The 25,331-nt window shown below is 42.9% G+C and overlaps 1 protein-coding gene across 2 annotated transcripts in view; it reads right to left on the bottom strand.

Moving 5' to 3' along the window:
• Positions 1-25,331, bottom strand: part of BCAR3 (BCAR3 adaptor protein, NSP family member) — a 183,727-nt gene that overhangs the window by 28,910 nt on the left and 129,486 nt on the right. For both annotated transcript variants that reach the window (XM_068239776.1, XM_068239777.1), the window contains one exon: positions 1,491-1,622. In XM_068239776.1, coding sequence (XP_068095877.1) covers positions 1,491-1,622 — 132 coding nt within the window. The remainder of the gene's footprint in view (positions 1-1,490; positions 1,623-25,331) is intronic.

Here is a 25,331-nt window from a genome sequence, read left to right as displayed (position 1 = left end):
AATTTTGGAATGATTCTTTATCTCTGATTGGATTGCTCATCACTTTCCCCTCCGCTGGTTGGCCCAAACCATTAATGGGCACCTTAAGGGCTGGTTCACATGGCCAGCTGCCGACGGCTCGTTTTGCCGCTGCCAAAAAGTTTGACATGGCCTACTGAACCTAGATGTTGCATTCGGGAAATCTTGATCGGCAATTGACTGTAAACAGTGTGAAATAAACGCTCCCATACATCTTAAAGCCGATGCAATTGTGACAGTAGATCCTGAGTGATGAACGCCAGCCCTTTGCTGGGAGAATGGCAGGCACAGGAGGTTGTTAACTGAAGGTGAGTATTAGGGATGGTTAATGAGATGCTAATAACTCTGCTTCGCATGCAAATTGTATGCAGAGTGATATAGGGGCCAAACAATATCAGCAGAAAATTAATTTTATCGGGTTCAGACTCAAGGCATACACAATTTGCATGAACATTTCATGGAAGCCAGAACGATTAGCATCTTATGGACCATCCCTCGTCACTACTCTGATGTACAACACTCCATACAGCTGATGTGACCGGAATAGGCAGCAGCAGATTCCCTCCTCTTACTAACCCTGAACACCCATCTACATCTAGAAGTGCTCTGACTCCTCTGGATACACAGTCTTCCTACGGCAGCCTCCACATAGCTCTCATGTCATTTACCATCTCCTTTAAAGGACAACTGAAGGGAGAGCTATATGGAGGTTGCCATATTTATTTCCCTTTAAACAATAAGAGTTGCCTGGCTATCCTGCTGAACCTCTGCCTCTCTAATACTTCAGCCATAGACCCTGAACAAGCATGCAGCAGATCAGGGGTTTCTGATATTATTGTCAGTTCTGACAAGATTAGCTGCATGCTTGTTTCTGGTGTGATTCAGACACTACTGCAGCCAAACAGACCAGCAGGGCTGCCAGGCAACTGGTATTGCTTAAAAGGAAATAAACATGGCAGCCTCCACATAAAAGGTGACTTTTTGCAATTGTGTTTTTATTTCTCACATATCCAGTTTGAAAAGCCTGTGGTATTGCGTCAGCCACATCAGTTTCGCACTGCATATTGTGTAGTTCTAACAATACTGCATAGTGAGATACATGTAGCCACATAAGAGACTCTGACTTCTGGAAGTTCACAACCATTTTCAAAACCAATAGGTGGAACTTATTATCAAAACACATCTAATCTCTGATATCAGTTTATCATAGAAGGCATGAACACCTCACATATCCAATAACAGCTGCTGGCACAGCCATCCAGTCTAGGTAGACAGGTTCCAGCTCTCCTGTGAAGGTAGAACTACAGGTCCCAGCATGCAGTGTGTCAGCAAAGGATAGGCAATCTAGTAGCAGGATGCTCTGTGTCTTGTCACTATGCTGGTACTGGTAGTTCCACTAATACATGAACAGGAAGTATACTGCTGGCTAAGTGGCAAAAGCAGCAGCATGACACTGTACAGGATGTCCTTACCTGGCGAGGAATCCGTCCATGATACCAGGCATGACTGCGGAGATCCTCACTGCTCAGCTTCAGCTCCTCCTCCAGTTCCTTCTTCAGCTTGTCAGGGGTCCCTCCATCCATAATATAGCGCTCCTTAGAGAACTGAAAGACACGACAGGTGAGTCTCCCCTGTGCCAATATCACCTGGATTCACATCAGCCACACTGCAAACAGGAACTTTCATTTTGTCACTTGTCACATGCTCTGTCACCAGAGTGCCTGAGATGTGGGTGTTGTGTTTCCTAAGCCTGCCCGCCTGTGTGATCAAAGGCCGTCATGCAGGGATTGGATGCATGGAGGCTGCACCTGGGCTCCTGGAAAGCTCACTTTCATATTTCACATCTGCCCTTTGTACTGCATTTATGAGTTTCTGCCTACAGCCTCTTATCACTGAATGCTTTACTGAGTCATCTGAGCTGTCCACAGGGGAGAGAAGGTGCTGCTAATGTAGCCACTATGCATAGAATATGCACAGGAAACATTGCCCTTGTAAGAGCAACCACTAAACCAAAGGTCTCATTTACATTTTCTACATGGGGACATTTAAAGGGCAGCACAGGAACTGCACAAGTAATTACCAAAACCACAAACTTTATAGATAAAAAGGAAGTATCTCAACATTACCAGAACACACTGTTACTGTAAGTGTAAAAAACAAATCTAAATAAATACAAATCACTTTGGTTTTGTCAAATTAGTGTCCCTAACCACTTTCCCCACTACAGACTGTCAAAAGCAAATTGCAGAGCTTGCCTTTGGTGCATGTTTTTCTTGTGTGTAACTGCGCTTGTACCTTGTGATTGGCTGAGCATCACGGGGAGGGGTGGAGCCTGCGGCACTCAAGGATATGGTGTAGCGGGATGGAGTGGTGACAACAGTAGGGGGACAGTGATTAAACCTTGGCATACACTACTAGATTTTGTTACTGAAATAGGTAAATTATCATCACCCTGAACGCCAGTGACAATCTGAACAAATAGCAATCGGAATGCTTTCATTTGATACAGTACATTTGCTGTAATCTTATAAAAAAGTACCACCTGCACACACCCCACGCTCCTGTACAACTGTCATTCCTAAACGGTTACCTGAAACAATCACCACTGATCATTTCAAGAGCTAGATATTTGATGTGTGCTTGTAGCTTAAATAGGAACTTCAGTGAATGCAATAAAAAGTGATTAATTTTTACAATAATTATGTATACATGATTTAGTCAGGGTTTGACCGTTGTAAAAGCTTTCCTTTCCCTGATTTACATTCTGACATTTATCACATGGTGACATTTTTACTGCTGGCAGATGCTGTCACTGGAAGTAGCTGCTGCTTGCTTTTTGGCCGTTGGAAACAGCTGTAAACAGCTATTTCCCACAATGCAACAGGGTTCACAGACAGGAAACTGCAAGGATCATAGTCCTCACAGTTTCCTGTGGGAGGGGTTTCACCACAATATCAGTCATACAGAGCCCCCTGATGATCAGTTTGTGAAAAGGAAACGATTTTTCATGGGAAAGGCCCAGGGGGTATCAGCTACTGATTGGGATGAAGTTCAATTCTTGGTTACGGTTTCTTTTTAACACTGTAGCAACAACCTACGCAACCCCCCCCCCCCAACACACACACACCCCAAAATAAACATGGGGCTCACTCCTAGGATGCAAGCCCCCTCATGTGGATGATAAAACGCTCGCCTGCACACCTTCCCCCCCCCCGATACCCTCTTCCCACATTGCAGAGTGGAGCAGTGTAATATTTACCTGCTCAGTGATGCATCAGTGTCTGTTCCTGCCAGCAGCTGCATGCTTTGTGCTTCCACACTACCAGCTTCCAATTATGTGCATTCAAAGCCAGAGGCATGCAACAAAAAGCAAGTGGTTGTCAGGAAGAGGAGACCCGAAACAGCACTGGAGCAGGTAAATATTACACTGCCCCACTGTGCTAGTCTGCATAATGGAGAGAAGAGGGCCCCCCACAGTCGCTATTGTTACGCTACTTCATTTGAGACAATAATATAAGCAATTTGGCCCGCAACAGTATGTTTTAGATTTTTGCCCCTTACCCGATTGAGTTTGACACCCCTGCTCTAACTATTGAAATGTGATAGGCTACGTTTGGCAACTACATATCATTACAAACATACATCAAAAGCGCTACAGTATAATATCAATCAAAGGCTTTTTTGAGTGCGCTCAGTTCTTGGATGGCAGTCCACAACACAAAATTAGATATATGAGAAACAGCGCACAATATAATCCCAGTCACATGGAAAAAACTAAAATCCACTCACCCTGCCCTGATGAGTCACAAGGGTGTGACGAAACTAGTCAGACGGAGCCTAGGAGGACAAGGAAGTGTTTTGGCGTTTGCGTGCGTTTGCGTGAGCAGCTAGCCAGTGGTTGAGAGACGCTAGGACTGACTGCGCGGATTGAAAGACCGGCAGTGCCTGACGCAGAGGGGGAGAGCCAGTTACACAAAACTGTGCGCTATGACATCCTTGAAGAATTTGAGTGGATTTTAGAATAAAGTTTTTATGATTTTGAAATGGTACTATGCTTTGGGAGTGTTTACTCTTACTCAAGGTTTATTGCACATTGACTGATATCACACTGAGAGCCCGGTTCCTGAAGTACGGGGGAGTGTGGGCAGTACTGAGCGATTAATAACCCATCTGACAGGGGTTGCACTAGGAGGGTGAGTTTGTTCCCCGATGGGTGTCCTGGTGGTGGATTAGATCTCCCTATGAAGTATGATTGAAGTTTTGATAGTGGCTTGTTGAAGCTCTATGACCATTTTTTTCCATGTGACTGGGATTATATTGATGTGCACGGTTTCTCATATATCTAACTACATATCATTGCTTTCTGCACTCTATTGACTTGGCCCACTTGGTGATTCATCATCAGCTCTTGATGAATAAAATGTAGTGGACATAATTTGATCTGTGAGGCTCTATATATGAAACAGAGGGAAATGTTTTATATTGCTTGTCACTTTCTATGTAAAGTCTTTGGTTTGTGTGGAATAGCAGGTTCACAAGTTCGCTTAATATAGGCACAATCCTTGCCCAGCAAACCTCTGGCTATTTTCTCTCTTGATACGCTGATATTGTGTTGCAGCGAGAAGCGTTTAAGCTCGAGAGCTGCTAAACAGCTGCAAGCCAAAACGGCCTTGGACTCGATCAGCACATTTTACAGATAAGATGCAAGTGACTGGAGTCAATATGAGGAACAGGTTTCCCTGATGATGGCACAGAATGGAGAAACATCACAGAAGTGCCTTACAATCTTCAGCACACTGTTACCTCAGCTGACATCTAGGTGTCACCTGCAAGCAGATTGGGTGGGTGGGCCACAACCAGAGGAAGTTCTTAACAGAGGGACTCAATAACTAAACAACAACAATCACACATGGGATGACATGCAACGTTTTACATGGCAGTCTCTCCTCAAATCCCACCAGCAGTTTGTGTTTTGCAAGTTACCTCACAAGCGCAGGGTCTACACCTTACAGGGATGCTCTTTTATGTATTGCATAGAGCAGAGCTTTTCTTTAGTTTACAATAATTGACACAAGCTTTGTGTGTAGAAATATGACTGTATTAGAACTAGAATGATGGGAACAAAGGAGGAATTCCTTCAACAAGTCCCCAGGGTGAAGAATGGGTGGGTCTGATCTGCAATGTATGTGAAATGGGTAATGCGGGGTGACAGATCTACGTTAATCCTCCTGGCAGCTAATGATCGAGTACCAGTTACCACAAGGGACCTGAACCGACTTAAGAAAGCTTAAGAATATGGAAAATGCAATTAGAGGATTTTGCAGCTTACATTACAGTTTTACATAAGCCAGTTTTGAAACCATAAGTGTTCTTCCAATTAACAGAAAACCATGCTAAATTACATAAATACACTAAAACTATTACACATACTGAATCTTCTAAGGGAGATCCATGTGAAGTAAACTGAAAATATACTGCATTATACATTTTACTGTACGGTAGTAAGAAGACATGATGGCAGCCCTATCTACTCATCAGTCCTGTTCCCCATTACCAACTAGCACAGCACCAACATAAGACTTGCTCATTCCATGCTGATTACTTAGTAAGTTCAGAAGCTCTGATTGCAGGATGCTGTGCTGCTGGGGAAAAAAATTGAGAAAAGAACCATAAAGAGGAAGCAGATTTTTTTTGTGACCAGTGAGAACTTTTTACTTTGATCTTGGCATTTAGGACACACTGTTATGTCCATTAGTCAGCGATCGAGTGACAGCGGATCTTCAATGGAAAAGCAGAAGAAGGCCTTGCTGTACTGTTAGAAGTGCCTAAGGTGTACACAAAGCACTGTACACAAGGCTTTGTGTTGTAGCTACAAGTATATAATGGTTTTTTTGTCTTATCCTTTTATGGATTTCCAATGTAAATGTAGCCTGCCATCTTTCTTTCCTTCACTGTAAACAAATTCCAGTTGGCTGGCTGTCATGCTGGTCATTTAGATTCATTTTGAGAAACACCTGCAACCCGCTTGCACCCAAAGAATCAGAACACTCAATTGCATACGTCTTCTAGGTCCTAGGCTCTCAACATGTGGTATGCGCACCCCAGGGGGTACGTCTGATGGGTCCAGGGGTTACTTGGCCTGGATGTATTTAATGAAGCTTAATACATGTATAGTTTCAGAAAATAATAAATCCTATATAAGCAACAGCCAAACTAGTATTTCAACCAATTAAAAACAATAGCAAATGTGTGGAAATGGTTTAGAAATGATTAACATGTACTACTAAGTGTATCTATATCAAGGGGTACTTGAGATAGTCTTTACCATACCAGGGGGTACTTGGCCAGCACAGGCTTTCAAAAGGGGTACATACCCATGAAATGTTGGGAAACATTGTTCTAGGTCATGATTTGGAAGCTAATAAAAGGCAGAGCTTCAGCACAACAGCCCAGCAAGGGGTGTTCATATAGTCCACAATGATAACCTCTATATTTCTCTTACTTTAGGCTTTGTGTGGCGAGTTCCTGTCATCCTAGACACATTGGCCCTGATGGCACTTCTACCTGGTGAAGTAAGGCTATTCTTGCTTCATTATTTTGGGTTGATCATTAAGAGGTACATTACATCTTCATGCTTACATTACTTATTTGAAAAGTTCTCTCTCTTTGGCAGCTATTGTTCCTAGAGTCTGGCTACGTAAAGTACACACATTGTGAGAACACCTGTGAGGTGATCCTAAATTTACAATTTTATAAAGAAGTTGAAAATGGCTGCTTTCGCAGTTACCTGAATAAAGGTGGCCATACACTGGTCGATTTGCCATCAGATTCAACCAACAGATAGATCCCTCTCTAATCGAATCTGATCAGAGAGGGATCGTATGGCCACCTTTACTGCAAACAGATTGTGAATAGATTTCAGCCTGAAACCGATCACAATCTGTCGAGCTGCCGTTGCTGCCCCCCCCCCCCCCCTGCATACATTACCTGTTCCGCCGGCGCGACTCCCCTGGTCCCCGCTGTCTTCTTCTCCGCTCCGGGCTCCGGACTGTTCCTGCAGCTACTGAACTTCCTGTCCAGGGGAAGTTTAAACAGTAGAGGAAGTTCTGTGTAGCTGCAGTGGTCCAGAACCCAGCGTGGAAAGAAGACAGCGGGGACCAGGGGAGTCGCACCGGCGGAACAGGTAATGTATACCCGCTGTATTGCGTCGGTCGTCGGGCATTCGAACACTGCTATCGACGCACTCCCGACGATCAAGAAAAACCTTCCACACGGATGGATCGACGGGAATCGGCGGGAACGATCGATTTTGGACAGAAATCGATCGTTCTGTCAGCGGTGTGCGCGGCGATTTCACAGCCGATTCGATCACTGATCGGATCGGCTGTATATCGGCGGGAAAATCGTTAGGTGTATGGGCCCCTTAACAGGGGTATATCAAATTGAAGAGGAAACAAAAATGTATAAGCTTGCCAAGTTAGCTTGGCAAATATAAGAAAAACACAGAACTGTCACTGACTGCTTGTCCAGGAGTGCTGGTTACTCAGCACAGATGAAAGGATTCTCAACAGCTGACGATGACTCAGTTACTCAGATCTGTCTCCAATTACTCAACAGAAAAAGCCAATTGCATTTTACTACTCGGATCTCTGGCAAAGAGCTGACATTTACAATGTATTCCAACTACCATTATAGCAAAGTCCCTGCTCTAACAATGCATACATACCTTTTAGAAGTGAAAAGAGAAGTATTGGAGAGCTCGCCTACATCCTACAAAAGTCCTATGCTAAGTGACCTGCATTTGAAGTCTTGAGTTGCTTTGGTCAGCCAATAGCTGCCAATGATTTGCCTGGAAACTGCGGTGTTCCACTCAGGATAATGAAACCTAAGGGCTCAGTCACACTACAGAGCCCTTAGGAAGTTTAAACAACGCGATTTCGTGCATGCGTTGCCATCGTGCGTCCATCGCACAGCATACACGTTGTGGTGCGCTAGAAGCGCAGACGTTGGCAGCCAACCCATTAGGAGAATGTGTGCGTTGTGCGATTAGATGTTCCCAGAAGAGTTACATCGTATTACATCGTAACGCATGAGAACGCACACCTGTAATGTGAATGGTAACATGAAAGTCTATGGACTTTCATGTTGCCATGTAGATCGTACACTATGGGCCTGATTCACAGAGCGGTGATAACTCAGTTATCACGCCTAAAAGACTTTAGGCATGATAACCTTTGCACCACACTGGTGAAAAGCCAGTTTAGGCGTGATAAGTTTAGGTGTGATAAGTTTAGGCATGCTAAGTTTAGATAAGTGTAGATAGCGTGCAAAGTCCCGCACGCAAAGCAGCGCCATTAAACTCTATGCGAAGTGCACCAGACTTTGCTAGTGCAAAACTTTTGATCAGCTGTGCACTGCGGTGCTAACGCAGTTGGTGCTTATACTTATCATGCCTAAACTTATCACACCTAAACTTATCATGCCTAAACTTATCATGCCTAAACTTATCACACCTAAACTTATGCCTAAACTGAGTTTAGGCGTGATAAAGGGCTTTTCACCAGGGTGCTAACTGTTAGCACCGCTTTGTGAATCAGGCCCTATGTGCGTTGCGTCACAACTGACAGCGCAGCCAGTGTGAATGAGCCCTTAGGGGATACCAATTATACTACCGCAAGTTAAAGGAACCTGAAGTGAGAGGTATATGGAGGCTGCCATATATTTTTGCATGCGCAGTAGATTACAACTGAGGGCGACCAGAGGTTTTACCAGGCCAGCCAGAGGATCGAAGCAGCCCGGGAGGACGGTAAGGGAGCCCATGGCCTAAAGAGGCTGGAGGAAGCCCCAGTTACCTTTAAAATTATTTTATTTTTTGGTCTCAGCTACACTTTAAGGTGTATTTCATGTACAGGTGCTAGATTTATTTTATTTATTAGCCCCACACCTGAATGAAGCACTGCCCCCAGACTAAGCCCCACCCCCACTGGTGTACTATCACCTGCTTCTGCTGCATGTGTGCAGTAGCAGGAAGTTCAATGTCATTGCAGGTCCCTGGAGAACAGACATCACAAGGTCCGGATAGTGTAAGTTGCAGGCAGCTGCCACTGTGTCCCTCTGTGCCCCCCCCCCCCCCCCCCCAATCATCCCTCTATCCCCCTGTGCTTACTTCTGTCTCCCAAGCCACCTGTGTCCCCTTATGTGTCCTTTTGTCCCCCAGTGCCTCGTTCAGTTCCGCTGTGCCATCTCTGCCCCCCTGTGCCTCCCTCTGTCCTCCTGTGCCCCTTTTGCCCCCCCCCCCCCATGCCTCCTTCTGTCATATTGTGCTGCATCTGCCCCTTGTGCATCCCTCTATCTTACTGTGCTGCCTCCTTCTGTCCCCCTTTGTTCCTTCTTCTGTCCCCCCATGATGGGGTGCGCATGCGGTTGAGAAGTGCATGTGCAGAAGGCGGGGCCAGCCAGTTTCCCGGGGGATTACAAGACAAGGGAGGGAGCCCACGCACCTCATGGGGCTGGAGGAAGTACAGGTATATGGGTAAGTATAAATGCACCCCTTATACATGCCTCAGGTTTCCTTTAAACGCGGTTATTTCAGTGACTTTGCTATGTGCTGCATTCTATAACTGACTTTAGTTGTTCTTTATGCAGATTTCAGTGGATTCTTCTTCCCACCATTGTGATGCTGGATTACAAGCTTAGTTGCCTGAGTAATAAAGTGTAACATGTTTATCTCAGATTATCACACGCCAGGGCTAATTAGCCTGCTACAGAGATGAAGGTTCTTCTAGGATTGAAATAGATTACAGTATTATTTTCAGGGGGAAAATGGTAATTTATTCGATCTAACATCTTCTAAGGTTAGTTGAGGTCTTGCTTAGTTACATTTTAGTGTTATTTACAAAATAAAACAATTCTAAATGTATCATTTAAAAATAATTCTACTGTAATTGTCTTTACTTAAAATACAATCTCTTAAGGGGCCCATACACTCAGCCGATTTTCTGGCCGATCGATCGTTTGAAAATCGGTTGGCCAATCGACCGATCGATGGCCGATTTCGATAGATTTCGATGGATTTCCATCGATCAGGCAGGATGGAAGATTTAGGTCGATCTGATGAGATTGCTTATCAGTTTGCATTGGCCTTAATGGAAATCTGATGGCAAAAAAATGCCATCAGATCGAATTTCAATAGATTTCAAACTGAAATCTATTGGAATTCTTTCCTGGTAAAAAATGTTCTAAAAACGCATCAGATAGATTATCAGATGCATTTCTTATCTATCTGCTGCCAATCTGACGAGTGTATGGGCACCTTTATCGCGGACTTGTCACTCATATAGATTTATCAAACCCAGCACTGGAATTACCGGTGAGAAGGCAGAAGGGAAGGCATTATGATACCATTCCTGCATTGTTGTTAGCCTCTCTGTTATATATACAGTAGTGTTCACAATCCATTCTCCAGTGTTCAGAATGTTTCCCCAGTGCACTCTCAGCGAGTCTCACAATAGCAGAGAGGTCCCCAGCATCCTGTCCCAATGTAAAGTGATGCCCAGCAGAGACTCACAGCCATATCAGTGTATAGCGAGCTATCCCTCAGGGATGCATGCCATTACTAGCATGTGTGTGATTTCATCTACAGCCTAATGCAGGGCTACATCAGGAAGCCTCTAATATGGTTAGCAAGTGCTTACAGTGTGAGATGCAGGAAAACTGAATCCTTATCGCCGAGACCAGGAAGAAAACAATTTATATCAAATACACAGATTATTATTATTACAGTTTTATAATGGGGGCGACACCTTTCATGGTGCTATAAATAAATGGGAGAGGAGCACGAGTGTCCAGTCTATAAACACACAAGGGGGCTGGAGAGTTCTAAGTACTGTTAGATGAAAGGCTAGGTTTTTTTTATGAATACTTTCCAAATTTTAACAAAAACTACAAAACTACGTAAGTCTTTATTTATTTTCAGGTCCAGAGCTTGATACGACTTCAAGCTCATGAAACTATAGTTGAAACCTTAAGTCATATGGGCCTCGATTCATCAACACTTAGCAAATTTGTTAACAACAGTTTGGTAAAATACTGAATTTGTTAACTTCATTTCAGGATTCATCAAAGTTATCTACAGCTGTTAGCGAACATTTGGTAACGATTCGGTAACGATTCGCTAAAACGGAATAAAGTGCAATTCATGAAAATGAAAGTGGGTGTGGTTTAGCGTTACATTTAGGATTAGTTATCTCCTTCACTGCTCTGTCGTTATTCCTGTCAGATCATTGCTGACAGAGAAGATGGAGCCATTTGAAGTGGTTATGTATCAGCTGAGAGTGATTCAAAGGCGCAGAAGGGCAAGAATAAGGTCTGCAACCATATAAATTTGTAAGAGAATAGATTTATTTGCTATAACACGACATCTGCATTTCTCTTGAATCATCTTGTAAGAGAACACAGGCAGTGTCAGGGTTAACTAATTTGCTAGCTGCACTATAATTTTTTAGAAAAGGCTCCTATCAAATTGTGGGATTGTCCCAACCACTTTCAGAATCCTGGTCCAGGTGTAAAGCCCTATTCAGAATGTTGCTATGTAGTGCTCAAAGGACTGCCTTTTACCCACAATTCCATTGGAATCTTATGGCCTTGTGTTAAAGTACCACTGTAAAATGGAAATATCGACACGTTACCGAATGGTTACCGAATTGTTATCGAATTCACACCGAATGAGGAAAAACCTTGATAAATACAACTAGAAATCGCTAAACTTCGAATTCGGTAATTTAACAAACTGGAAAAAGTTATCTCAAAGAGAATGATGAATCGAGGCCAAAGCCCCTAAACATGTCACTCCTAAAGGACAGCTGAAGCGAGAGGGATATGGAGGCTGACATTTATTTCCTTTTAAACAATACTAGTTGCCTGGCAGCCATGGTGATCTATTAGGCTGCAGTAGTGGTAGTGACATAGTGCCGGCATTCGTCATGGCAATTCAAAGAGACAGGAGAACGCCAGGAGGCGCCGGCGTGACAGGTGTGCATGCCACTCACAATGGTGCTGGGGGAAAACTTACATCGGGAGGGGGGGGGGGCGACAGGTAGGGAGAACGGCCGGGGGTCTGTCAGGTATTCAAATACCTCTACCCCTGTGCAAGCCCTTGCGACACAGATTTTCCAGCATGCCCAATAGATCCTTTCGACTGATTTTGGCAGGAAATCTATCAAAATTGCTTGGGTGTCCCTGTTGTGGCATCGATATCTCCCAGATTCAATCATTATGATCGAATCGGCCAAATATCAATGCTGAAAATCTTTATGAAGCAGATTCCTGGTGAGAGATCCAGATAGAAGATGACCCAGCTAGTACATCGCCGTACCTTGCAGTCTCACACAGGGCCAGGTATGTACACAACTACACCTACTGTCTGAGATGTTACACAGAAGCAATTATTTAAGGAATTATTTGTAGAGCATTTTGTCTTTATTGCAGCTGTAAAGCCAAATGCGTTCTGGTATAACAAAACGCGTTGGCTCAATTTTGTGTGAATGATCCTCTACAATAAAAGTGTTTCTATTGTTCCTAATAGAGATCTACATGGCTGAGAACATAGAAAGCACTTAGACTACAGACAAGAACGTTTAACATTCTTTCTGCTGGGGGCTTTAATGCTGAGAAACTTTAAAGAATGTTGAAAGTGTTCTGAAAGGTCAAGAAATCTCAGCTGTGACTCTCCAACTAAAACAACAACCAGGCCGAACACACAAATACACACACAAAGCCTGCTACCCGATGCACATACTGGATGTCCGCTGGTTCAAGTTCCAAGTTCCATGACTGGATATGTCTAGTTGCATCTTGCCATTAGTCCAAGTTTAGAACAAAATTTCCAGACATAAAACTGTACACCTTAATAGCACAATGCACTTTGTCCTGCATAGCAATAAATTGGAAACACCAGTAAAGTTCAGTGCTATAAACACGTAATAATAACAATGAAGCTATGAAGGAAATCTTACATCCAAGGAATATGGAGCGGTCTGGCTTATGTGATGATCCTCTGGATTCTCTACCTAGTTTTTGAGTCACTTACCAGTACAAACAAACAAACACAGAACACTTATATCGCGCTTTTCTCCTGGAGGACTCAAAGCGCCAGAGCTGCAGCCACTAGGACGCACTCTATAGGCAGTAGCAGTGTTAGGGAGACTTGCCAAAGGTCTCCTACTGAATAGGTGGTAGCTTACTGAACAGGTAGAGCCGAGATTCGAACCCTGGTCTCCTGTGTCAGAGGCAGAGCCCTTAACCATTACTCCATTCAGCCACTGCTGTAACAAGCATGCCAATCTGGTGGTTTTGATTTTACGGTTGTAATGACTACAGAGAACAAAAAAAGTTTGCCTCCCAAAACAGAAGGTATTTATGATAATTCCAGTTTGAGTGAGCATTTGATGTCTCCCACCAGGGGCTTTTTGGTCCTTTGTAGTCTCATACACCTTCCAATGAGTTCTGGTTCAGCATGAGCTTGCTGAGTAGGCTGTAACTGTTGTAATGAGCGACACTGCATCTAAAGCTAGATATACAATATACATGATTTACCCCAAATGGTGACAAATTGATATTTCATGGCTTGAAATCTCATGAGAAAATACAGTGTAAAGCCCAATCTACACGATACGATTCTTTGTACGATTCGATTACGATTCTATTTATGATCCGATTAAATCCGACATGTCTAATCAGGATTCAATTCGATTTGCCATTGTTTTGCAATAGCAAATCGAACTGAATCGAATCCCTATCGAACATGTCAGATTTAATCGGATCGTAAATAGAATCGTAATCGAATCACACAAAGAATCGTATCGTGTAGATTGGGCTTTAGGCCTTGTTCACATTGCCTTCCGATTGCGTTAGCGTACGTGTTGGATGTTTGACAATTTTTTTTTTTTGCATTCCCGCTGCTTGGGTGAGTGGTGCATTTTTGTTAAAAGCGCTTTTCTAAGCGCTTTTCTCAAGCGTTTTTGTAATTCACTCCCTGACACAAGTCAGGAAGTGAACTCTTTGACCCGGAAAATAATACAATGTATTTATTCTTAAAAATTCAAACGCAATCGCTGCACAAACCAATTTTGTGAGCGTTTTTCATATACCTTCCATTGAGGTATATGCTGAGCGGATCGGAAATGAACCGCTCAGATGTGATCTCTCTCATAGGGAATCATTGCACAAGCATTTTTAGGGCAATTTTGAAAATTGCCTGCGCTTGAAAAAAGGGCGAAAACGCCCTTAGTGTGAACCTTAAACTTAATGCCTTGCACCACTTGATTTTGACCAGATTTCAGCAAACAATTTAACTGAAAATCAGGGGACTGTCACTGTCGCCTGCAAATGAAAATATGCCTTTTGACCTTTTAATATTGTTTGGATAAAAATAGGAGATATGCCTTTTGTGGTAACCTATCCTGGGTGACTTAACTATGACTTTAAAGGACACCTAAAGTGAGAAGAACAGAGAGGATGAAATGTATTTCATTTCAAATGTAAACATTCATGTCTACAAGATTTTGCATGTGCTCCATCTCTTCTCTGGAATGCCCTTCCACCAAACATCTGTCACTCTCCAACCTTTGAGGTCTTTAAACTCTCCCTCAAAACTCACTTTTTCCTATAAGCATACACACTACCTTAGGCCATTCCCCCTTTGACCTAAGGCCAAATTGCACTAAAAACACACTGCCTCTAGGTAATATTATATACTACCCTACCCCTCCCATTCATCCAGATTGTAAGCTCACAAGGGCAGGGCTCTCTCAACCTTTGGTGTCTTGGAATTTGTTATATTTTATTTATCATGTTACTTTTGTCACTGTAATGACCAATTCTGTATTTTGAACCAATTCTGCATTTTGTATATTTGTGTATACCATTGTCTGTATTATGTACTCCATGTTTGTTTCTGACTTTGTACAGCGCCAAGGTATATGTGGGAACTTTATAAATCAATAATAAAGCCAATGCAAATTGCCTGGCTGTCCTGCTGATCCTCTTCCTCTAATACTTTCAGCCATAGATCCTGAACAAGCGTGCATTCAGGTGCTCTGATTGAAGTCTGACTGTAATAGCTGCATGCTTGCTTGAGGTGTGTGATTCAGACATTTAGGTTCACTTTAAGATGCTATAAAAGTTACATAATTGGTGCATTATATGGAAATCATTCTGTAAATAGTTTGACACTTCGGTCACAGTTTTAATGTCATGAAGACCATCTTAAGCATTTGACTCTGTATGATGGCCAAAATCCAACAGGACATTCCACTATTGCAGACACTGCTAACTCAATTTACATTTTTCCAGTGGTTAACCTCTGAAATTTCAGGGCAAATGACATGAGAAACTGCATGAATGCTATGTCCTGCAGATAAAATGGTACAGATAAGATCTCTGTAAATCTCAGCTGAACTTCCATAGTACAAGTGGGCACCAGTGGTAGAATTTCTGGGCTTATCTTTCCCTACAGCAAAAAATGTTAATGCGTTGAATTCCAGCACACTGAAAACTTGAGTATTTCTGTGGCAGTAGGAAGGAATGTAGAAGTCCATAAACTGAAGCTATCAGAGGGTGTTACACTGCTATAAAGAGTTTAATGGCCAGAGATACGCCGACATCCAGTAACTACGAAGATAAAATTTCCATAAAAGCAGCTCAGGTAACCCTGACAGCACACATCCAGAAATAAGAATTCTATTGTTGCCATGATCTTATTCAGGGGGTTGACAGCTAACATAATTGAAAGTCTTCACAAAATCTAAAGCTACGTACACACGTCTGACTTTAACAAACTACCCGTCGTCAGACCCGCCCGCGGGGCGGCCGTTCTGACGACAGTTTGCCGGTGTGTACAGTCTGTCGGCAGGCTGATAAAGCTGGTTTTGACTGATCCGCTCTGCGGATCTAGACCTGGCGATAGAGCAGGAGCTTAACAGTCACAGGGCCTTCTGGACTCCAAAGGCTATAGCACCTCTCAATTTTGTAGCAAGACCAACCAATGATGGCATATGGAGACTTCATAATATGGGCATTTTCTGTGCTTTCCCCTATGCAGACCCTCTTTCAACACAACTGAGCTGAAAATAAAGTTATGAGAGTAGTAGCAATAGCAATAGCATTTACAGTCAGGTCCATAAATATTGTGACATCGACACAAGTCTAACATTTTTGGCTCTATACAGAACCACAATGGATTTGAAATGAAACGAAAATGTGCTTTAACTGCAGACTGTCAGCTTTAATTTAAAGAGACTCCGTAACAAAAATTACATCCTGTTTTTTATCATCCTACAAGTTCCAAAAGCTATTCTAATGTGTTCTGGCTTACTGCAGCACGTTCTTCTATCACCGTCTCTGTAATAAATCAACTTATCTCTCTCTTGTCAGACTTGTCAGCCTGTGTCTGGAAGGCTGCCAAGTTCTTCAGTGTTGTGGTTCTGTGATGCATCTCCCCCTCCTGGCCCCTCTATGCACACTGCCTGTGTATAATGATCTCTTGAGATACAAAAGGAAGGATGTATACAGCCTGCTTGTGTATGAATGTATTTTCTATGTGTGGACATACTGTACATCAACCTACTTCCTGTTTTGGTGGCCATTTTGTTTGTTTATAAACAAACTTTTTAAAACTGTTTTTAACCACTTTTAATGCGGCGAGGAGCGGCGAAATTGTGACAGAGGGTAATAGGAGATGTCCCCTAACGCACTGATATGTTTACTTTTGTGCGATTTTAACAATACAGATTCTCTTTAAGGGGAATTTACATCCGAATCAGGTGAACGGTGTAGGAATTACAACAGTTTGCATATGTGCCTCCCACTTGTTAAGGGACCAATTGTAATGGGACAGAATAAAAATCATAAATCAAATGTTCACTTTTTAATCCTTGGCTGCAAATCCTTTGCTGAAAATTACAGCCTGAAGTCTGGAACGCATAGACATCACCAGACGCTGGGTTTCACCCCTGGTGATGCTCTGCCAGGTCTCTACTGCAACTGTCTTCAGTTCCTGCTTGTCCTTGGAGCATTTTCTCTTCAGTTTTGTCTTCAGCAAGTGAAATACAGGTACACCACTCCTGTAAATTCAATAGACCATGACAAAATAAGGACATGGAAATCAAAGGCTATACTGGAGCTTAATGGACACACTCCTTTTTTGGGCAGTGCACTTCCTCAGGTGTGTAAACTCCTCTCTCCCCTACTCGTAACAGCATCCAATATGCCATGGAACAGGAATTACTGAATTTCTATTGAATTTCATTAAGTCCAATTTTGTCCTTCTGCTGCAAAAATTTGCCATGGACAGAAACAGAATGGATTCATGTGAACTGGCCCAAATAAATGTATAGCAATCTCGGACATGTTTTAATGGCCACCTGTAGTGCACGAGAGGTGATAGTGTACAACCCACAAAATGTACCTAGGGCAGGACCCTCTAATCACTGCGAGCCAATCATAGTGAAAGCTGTGGAGTTGGAGTCGAGGACCCGGAGCAATTTTGGGTACCTGGAGTCTGAGTCGGTGGTTTCAATAAACGGAGGCGTCTGAGTCAGATGATTTTTGTACCAAATCCATAGCCTTTGTAAAAATTAGACTAATGGTGGCCATACATGGTACAATTTCCGTTAGATCGAATATAAAGATTTTTCCAACATGTCCGATCTGATTTTTATTGAAAAAAAAAAACAAAAAAACATGATAATTGTTTGTTTTTTTTTGATCGAAAAAATAAAGATTCTATTCAACTTTCTTTCGATTCAATTGTTTTGGTTGAATAAAAGGGATAATCAAACGTTTTTATTGTACCGTGTATGGGCACCATAAGGAGTCGCAGTCAAGGAGTCTGAGTAATTTTGGGTACCTGTAGTCAGAGTCGAAGTCAATGGTTTCATAAACTGAGGAGCCTGAGTCGGATGATTTTTGTACCGACTGCACAGTGATCTGGAATTAAATAATGAAAAAAAGGCTCTGGTCCTTAAGGGGCCAGAGCCTGTCAGTCCCGAAATGAGTTAAATTCTGAAGTTAGATGTATATGAAGGCTGCCATATTTATCTCCTTTTCAACAATACGGGTTGTCTGACATCCTGCTGATCTTTTTGGCTGCAGTAATCTCTGAATCACACAACTGAAACAAGCATTAGGCTAATCTAGTCAGAGTTCAGTCAGAAACACCTGACTGACATGCGTGTTCAGGGTCTGTGGCTAAACGTATTGGAGCAGGACAGCCAGGCAGGATCAGCAGGACAACCAGGCAATTAGCAATGTCAGCCTCCAGATCACTCTCAGTTTAGGTGTGTTTCAAGTCTGCTGTACAGTGTGACAAATGAAGAGAGGTGGATATAGTGTGAATAGGACCACAGGCCAACCATAAGCAGGCAAGCCTCGCATTGAGCCACAGTCGCCTTACTGCTTCTAGAAGGAAAAGAAAGATTAAAAAGAGATCAAAGGCTGAAATAAAAGATGCTCATCTCCACGGACCTCAACAGCAACCAAATGTATTCTGGGCTCGGCATGTTTTACGCAATGACAACCCTCAAAATTGTTAGCTGGTTAAATTTACACATTCCAGGAGCACTTACTGCAAATAACCGTGTTCTAATATAGCATGCTCTTTAGCCATGCATATGCTGGATGGAAGATGCAATCAATCATAAGCTATTATTATTACAGCAGGAAGTCAAGCAGAAGTGCCGCTTTCTATTTTACTCCTAAACGCCTGTCAGGGGTTATTTTTCATCCAGAATGTAGCTGTATTTTTAGTGAGGGTAACAGAGATACAGAACAGGGACTTAATAAAGCAAAGAGTCTGCTTTGGTCTTCAATGTGAATTTTTTCTCTTCAATTTAAAATAAATATCAAAGAACATGGAGGCTTACCCCCGCTGACCTCCTGATTAACCTCTTAAGGACCGCGGTGTTAAAGAGACTGTGTAACAAAATGTTCAGCCTTATTTCTTCTATCCTATAAGTTACTATACCTGTTCTAATGTTTGCAGCCTTTCCTAGTTTTACAGTGGCTGTATTATCTCTGTTATATAATCTAATCTTCTTTCCTCTGGTGACTTTGTCGGGCTCAGGCACTCAGGCAGGAATCTGCTGCTCTGCTGTGATAGGATAGAAGCTATACACCCCCTCTCCACACCCCCTGCAGGCTCTGTGTGAGTCACAGACTGAGCTTCTCTCAGCCTATCACAAGCTTTTAGCAGCCATGTCTTTTTGTTTGTAAACACTGCCTAAAAGTGGCAATTACAAGCCAGGATTGCAGCAGGGAGTGGCAGAAACAGCACAGAGGGGCCAAGGAGAACATAATGAATAGAATGGTATGCTTTTTATTGTAAGAATTTTAAAGTACAGAATCTCTTTAAACCCCTTTAGTGACCAGGCCATCTTTAACAAAATAGGCCACTGCAGCTTTAAGGGCTTGCTGCAGGGCTGTACAACTCAGCACACAAGTTATCCCCCCCCATTCTCCCCACCAACAGAGCTTTCCCAATGTTTATTTTTAAATAAATATAAATAAATATTTGATTTTATTTTTTAAATCCCCCCTTCCTTCCCCCCGCCAGCCAATCAGCGTGATTACTTCCCTGCCTCTAGAGGGGACAGCCGTTTCTCACACTGTACAGGGTTATTAGACGGTGATCGCCGCTGGAAGACTGATGGCGGTGCGGAGCTCCGTCATTCATGCGAATATGCGTGCGTATCAGCGCGCGCGATCTCCTGCAAGCCCCAATGAAAGCCATTCACGCCAATCGGCGTGAAGTGATCCTGGGGCTGCCGCCACGTGCATGCCAATTGGCATGGAGCCAAGTAGGTAATCTAGCCGTGCCATTTACCCGGATCAAAAATAAATAGAAGATTGATTTGGTGACAGTTTGGAGCAGAGTGCTGTACAGACGCATCACTAGCCAATAGGTTATCAACTCCTACCATTGCTGAGTGTGTGCAAGGTGGGTGAGCATCTTATGGGGGGGCAAGATAATCCGGCACTCTGGATCTCTCGGCAATGCATAGGAGAGGGTCGGACTCCCTGTACACATGCCCGATTCCAGGCAGAGGCAGCCCCGAATAACCACATTGGTAACCAACCATCTAGCGTGTATGTGAGGCTTGGAAACAAGTGATTTTACCGGGTTGTTTCTGGCTATTTTGGTGCCGCAGGCAAAGCTATAACCTACATTAATTAGCTATGTGGGCTCCATCAAGAAATTGATAATTGGCATACAAATAATTTTTCTCAAAATAAGTTTGTACAGGATAAACAAATAATTAGTGGGCCATATAGATTTCAGTAGCCCAAACTCACTGGCCCATATAACAAACCATTTTAATAATAGTTTTGAGGGGCACGTATCCACTTTTTAAAAATTATACTGTTTCTGTACAGCCTAGATCTTTACAGGATACAATATTTTCCTAGCTGGAAATCTAAATCAGAGTTGCAACAACTGACACAGCACTGCCCATTTAGGTATTACAATTATCATAGACCCCTTTCTTAATGGAACCAGCAGTTGGCTATAAGAATTCCATAAAGTGCAGTGTGCTAAGACTAGCTCTGTGGTGCCCCTTCCTATACCTAAAAACAGCTCTGCAGTTTAAACTCCGCTGGCTCCTGTTTAAAGTCAGGAGGTAAGACACGATCTACAAGGTGGTCTAATGGACCACAGAGGAAAGCTCTCAGCATTTTGTGGAACAACAATTTTCTCATCTGAAAAAGTATGATTTCTACAAAAGTATAACCACGCTTATTCAGTTTACTGTACAAGTTACCAAGTCTTGAATACACAGCATAGCCAATAAAACCTCATAAGAGGCAAATTAGCATAAGTAAACTCCCCAAAGAACAATCTATAAATAGATATGTACAGCCCTAAAGAGAAAGAGCGGCAGAAAGGAAATGGGCGGAGTTTTGTTGACATGATGCATGTTGTGTGATTTTCTTCCCAGGCTGTACAAGGCCATAAATACTGTCATTCTCTCCAGGGACAGGATGGATTACACAGAGCCGAAAAGTTGCTATGGGAATATCAGAGCCATTTCATGTCAGGATGTATAACAAATGGGTTTCATAAAAAGCACATATTAAAAATCAGAAAAATAAACCAAAATATTGTTGCGCAGAGCAAGCCTTGATTTGCTAAGATTGTCCACAGACTGGCCTGTATAGGTTAAACACACAGCTATTGGGAGACAAACATGGAACTGTCACTTGAGACATATCCGACTAGAACGAGAGTCGCCAAAAGGCAATAGTGGCTGTGCTATTGCAGTCCCTTGCATTGCCTGGCCTGGCTTTGCTGTTCTGCAGTTTTCTCCAGTCCTGAAGAAGTTAAAGTTGGATAAACTTAACATAACATTCAATAAAAATGTGTTTTCCTACTTTTTTATTACCCATACAGTTATCATATTTGCATTTGTGCAAAGTAATGTAGTCTGTCTACAAATTAAAAATTCCCAAAATACAGTTTATCTGCTCTGAAAGCAGACATTGCATTTCATTGCATAGCTGCTGTATTTATATATTAAAATCTATCTAGTGATCACTTCTCAGCTCTTTCTATTTCACAGCTCATTTCAGCTCAGTTTTGTCAGTTTGCTAATGTTTACTAAATGTACAGTATATGACAAAGGAATGTAGAGAAAAGATAATGTTATCACCTTGATGCGGCCAGAAGCTGCCCACTGAAGCAAGGAGCTTTCCACTGAAGAACAAAGTGCTGTGTTTAAACTGTTTGAATGCTATTCTGCTACAATTTTTTTTGTGGTAGTAGATTTTATGCTGTAAATAATCTTTTTGAGCAAAGAGAAAATGCTGAGTTTCATACCACTTTAACCTCCTGGGCGATAATCCTGAGCTGAGCTCAGGGTATGTCGCAAAGGAAGATTTCTCAGGCCCCTTGTGGGCCGATTTGCATAATTTTTTTTTTGTGTTACATGCAGCTAGCACTTTGCTAGCTGCCTGTAACTTCCGATCGCCGCCGCTCGCCGCCGATACCCGCCGTGCCGCGCAGCCCCCAGAGCCCTTGCACAGCCTGGCCAATCAGTGCCAGGCAGCGCTGAGGGGTGGATCGGGACTCCCTCTGACGTAACAACGTCGGTGACGTCATCGCGAGCTTCGCCATGGCGACGGGGGAAGCCAAGCAGGAGATCCCGTTCTGAACGGAATCTCCTGCTTGTGCTGATCGCCTGAGGCGATCGGAGGGGGTGGGGGAATGCCGCTGCACAGCGGCTATCATGTAGCTTGCGCTAGGCTAGCTACATGATTGAAAAAAAAAATGGTTTTTTTAAAGTGCTGCGCCCCCTCCTGGGTGATGTAATTGTATCTCCCAGTGGGTTAAGTAATGCAGGCCCTAACAGCATGTGTATGTATATTCTTAAAGTAAACCTGTAGGGTTACAGATGGAAGCTCCAGAGGCTTCCCCCATGTCCACAACCCACATGTTGCTGTTCAGGACCCTCTTCCTGCACACTGCTGCGCTCCCCTCTGTGTACAAGCGCGGCCGCACTGCATGGTACGCGCAGCAGCACAGAGCAACTGGTGCATGGAGAAGAGGCCATGCACAAGCATCTCCGTGCTACTGGGCAGGCCATACTCTGCACAGTGTGGGCACGTTCGTACACAGAGGTGAGCGCAGCCATAAGCAATATTCAACTTTAATGTCAAGTATTCTTCAAAGGGTCTCAGTGCTGCGCAGGCCTCTAAACCATCCAGAGGGTTCCCCTACCGAGAGAAGGGGTTTTTTAGAGTAGGCAACCATGTCCTTTGCATGGGCCAGACCTCATGGAAAAGCATGGGATCAGTTTTACAAGATTCTGATTTGCTCACCACAAATCCTGAGCAGGAAGTGATGACAGCAAATGAAAACAAATGCCGGCAAGGTAAGCTGACCTTGTGCAATAAAAAAATTGCATCATTTATATATAGAGAGCAGAGAAGGGGTGAAGTAGAGGAAGGTTTAGTTCAGGTTTGCCTTCAAATATTTGTCCATCATCTCAATGCAGCCAGAATGGGAGGCGGAACTCGATTAAGCAGCTCTATTGAAGTGTACAAAATTGTAAATGCACTATTCAGCTTGTCACTCACAGATGCAATCACACGGGTAGTGGGCGCTGTTTAAGAGGCAGCTAATAATTTCTGTGAAAGACGACAGTGACAAATATATCAATAAAGAACACTGATCCAATTCTGCATTTTTATTCTAGGCAAATGTATTTTATCACCTATCGCTAGTAATCCCAGTGTAGAAACTACATATATACCTAAAAGAGCAAACACAAGAACTCCAAATATTTAAAGGGGAACTACAGTGAAAGTAATGAAAATGTGCTTAATTTTTACAATAATTATGTATAAATGATTTAGTCAGAGTTTGCCCATTTTAAAATCTTTCCTCTCCCCGATTTACATTCTGACATTTATCACATGGCAACATTTTTACTGCTGGAAGGTGATGTCTGTGGAAAGAGATGATGCATTTTTGGCAGTTGAAAACAGCTGTAATTTAACACAATGCAACAAGGATTCCACAGTGCGATGTCAGCGCCATGGTGCTGACATCACACTGTGGGAGGGGTTTTACCACAATATCAGCATTACAGACCCCCATGATAATCTATTTGGGAAAAGGTAAAGATTTCTCATGGGAAAGGGGGCATCAGGTACTGATTGGGATGAAGTTCAATCGTTGGTTATGGTTTCTCTTTAACTCTTAAAATTGATTAAGGGCGACTATCCAAATTTTCCTTAATACTTGATTTCAGACATTCCCCCACACTAACTGAAATGTCAAATTATGCTTACAGTGAGTACGCTGCATTACCTGCTGTAATAATGATCTGAGCTGGGGAACATAATGGTCAGGCCATTTCTCTGGCGGTACATAGTATATAGAGTGCTGATTGGGTTGTTAAAGTGGACCTGAACTCTTGCACAGGACAGAAGGAAAACCTACAGAAGAGCACCCTGTATGCATTTAGAGAGTTTACGCTGTCCAATTTCCCCTCATCTGTGACTAATGACCCCTGTAATCTGGTTGTTAACCCTATGTCTGCTTCCATGAAAGACACATTGCAGAGTTATTGCAGGATTTGTATCAGCTGTAACAAAAATGTTTTTCTTTAAAGGTTATTATGCTGCTTATTTAGCAGAGAAGAAGTTCCAAGTTCTGGTCTGCTTTAAGGTGTTTAGAAATCTCCAATACGTTAAAATAAGACTCAAAGAAAAACAGAAAGCTTAGATAATAGTCTTACACTGGCTGAAAACAATAATGATTACAATGGGATTATTTAAGTGATCAATTACAAATGAAAATAGAATAATTTAAAGCACTTGTTAGCTTGCATTGAACACAATTATTTGATTCAATGTTATATTCTAAAATTGGATTGCACTTGATTGATGGGCGATTGCAAAATCCATTGCCCAATTCTGCCTAAACAAGCCTGTTTTCTCAATCTTGGTAGGGGAGCAAACAGAACTTTAACAAGAAGCTACAAAATTCTGCAGATGGGATAATACGCAAGGACAAACAAAAATAGTACAATGGCCATTTGAGGTAAAGTAGTCATTTTGTATAAGGACCAATCAGAATTCCAGGGCCATGGAAACTGACAGAAAGGCAAAATTCCTGCTATTAGCGGTCTGTAAGTAATAAATCAGGACTAGACACTTGTCAGTGAGGTATATGTTGGGACAGAAGCATGTCTGTACTTTCTTACTAGTCAATTATAATCAATGTAAAGTGAAGCTGTAAGCAGACATTTTGTTGATAGTGCTGAATAAGCTTCCTATAATAAAATGACCACTCAGACCTCTTAAGGCCAATATCCCCTGAAATTTTAATAATGTCTGTAACTAGTGCTAACCCACTGTAGTACTCCGCATCTATGAGGAGCCAGTCTGAGGACTGAAGAGGCCACTGAGGGGTATTAACCTCCTTGGCGACACAGGGCACCGCTCAGGCCCTGGTGGGCCGATTTTCTTAATTTTTTTTAAAACACACAGCTAGCACCCGCCGCGTAACAGCCCCCCCCCCCCCGAGACCCCGTGCGCAGCCTGGCCAATCAGTGCCAGGCAGCGCTGAGGGGTGGATCGGGACTCCCTGTGACGTCACGACGTCGATGACGTCATTCCGTTCGTTGCCATGGCGACGGGGGGAAGCACCAAAGGAAATCCCATTCAGAACGGGATTTCCTGGTGGGTTTGATCGCCGGCGGCAATCGGAAGGGTGGGAGGGATTCGGCAGGGAGGGGGGGAATCATGTAGCT

Source organism: Hyperolius riggenbachi, chromosome 6, assembly GCF_040937935.1.
Source record: "Hyperolius riggenbachi isolate aHypRig1 chromosome 6, aHypRig1.pri, whole genome shotgun sequence".
Lineage (NCBI taxonomy): Eukaryota > Metazoa > Chordata > Amphibia > Anura > Hyperoliidae > Hyperolius > Hyperolius riggenbachi.
Note: the sequence above shows the minus strand (reverse complement) of the source record. Positions and strands in the feature narration are given on the sequence as shown.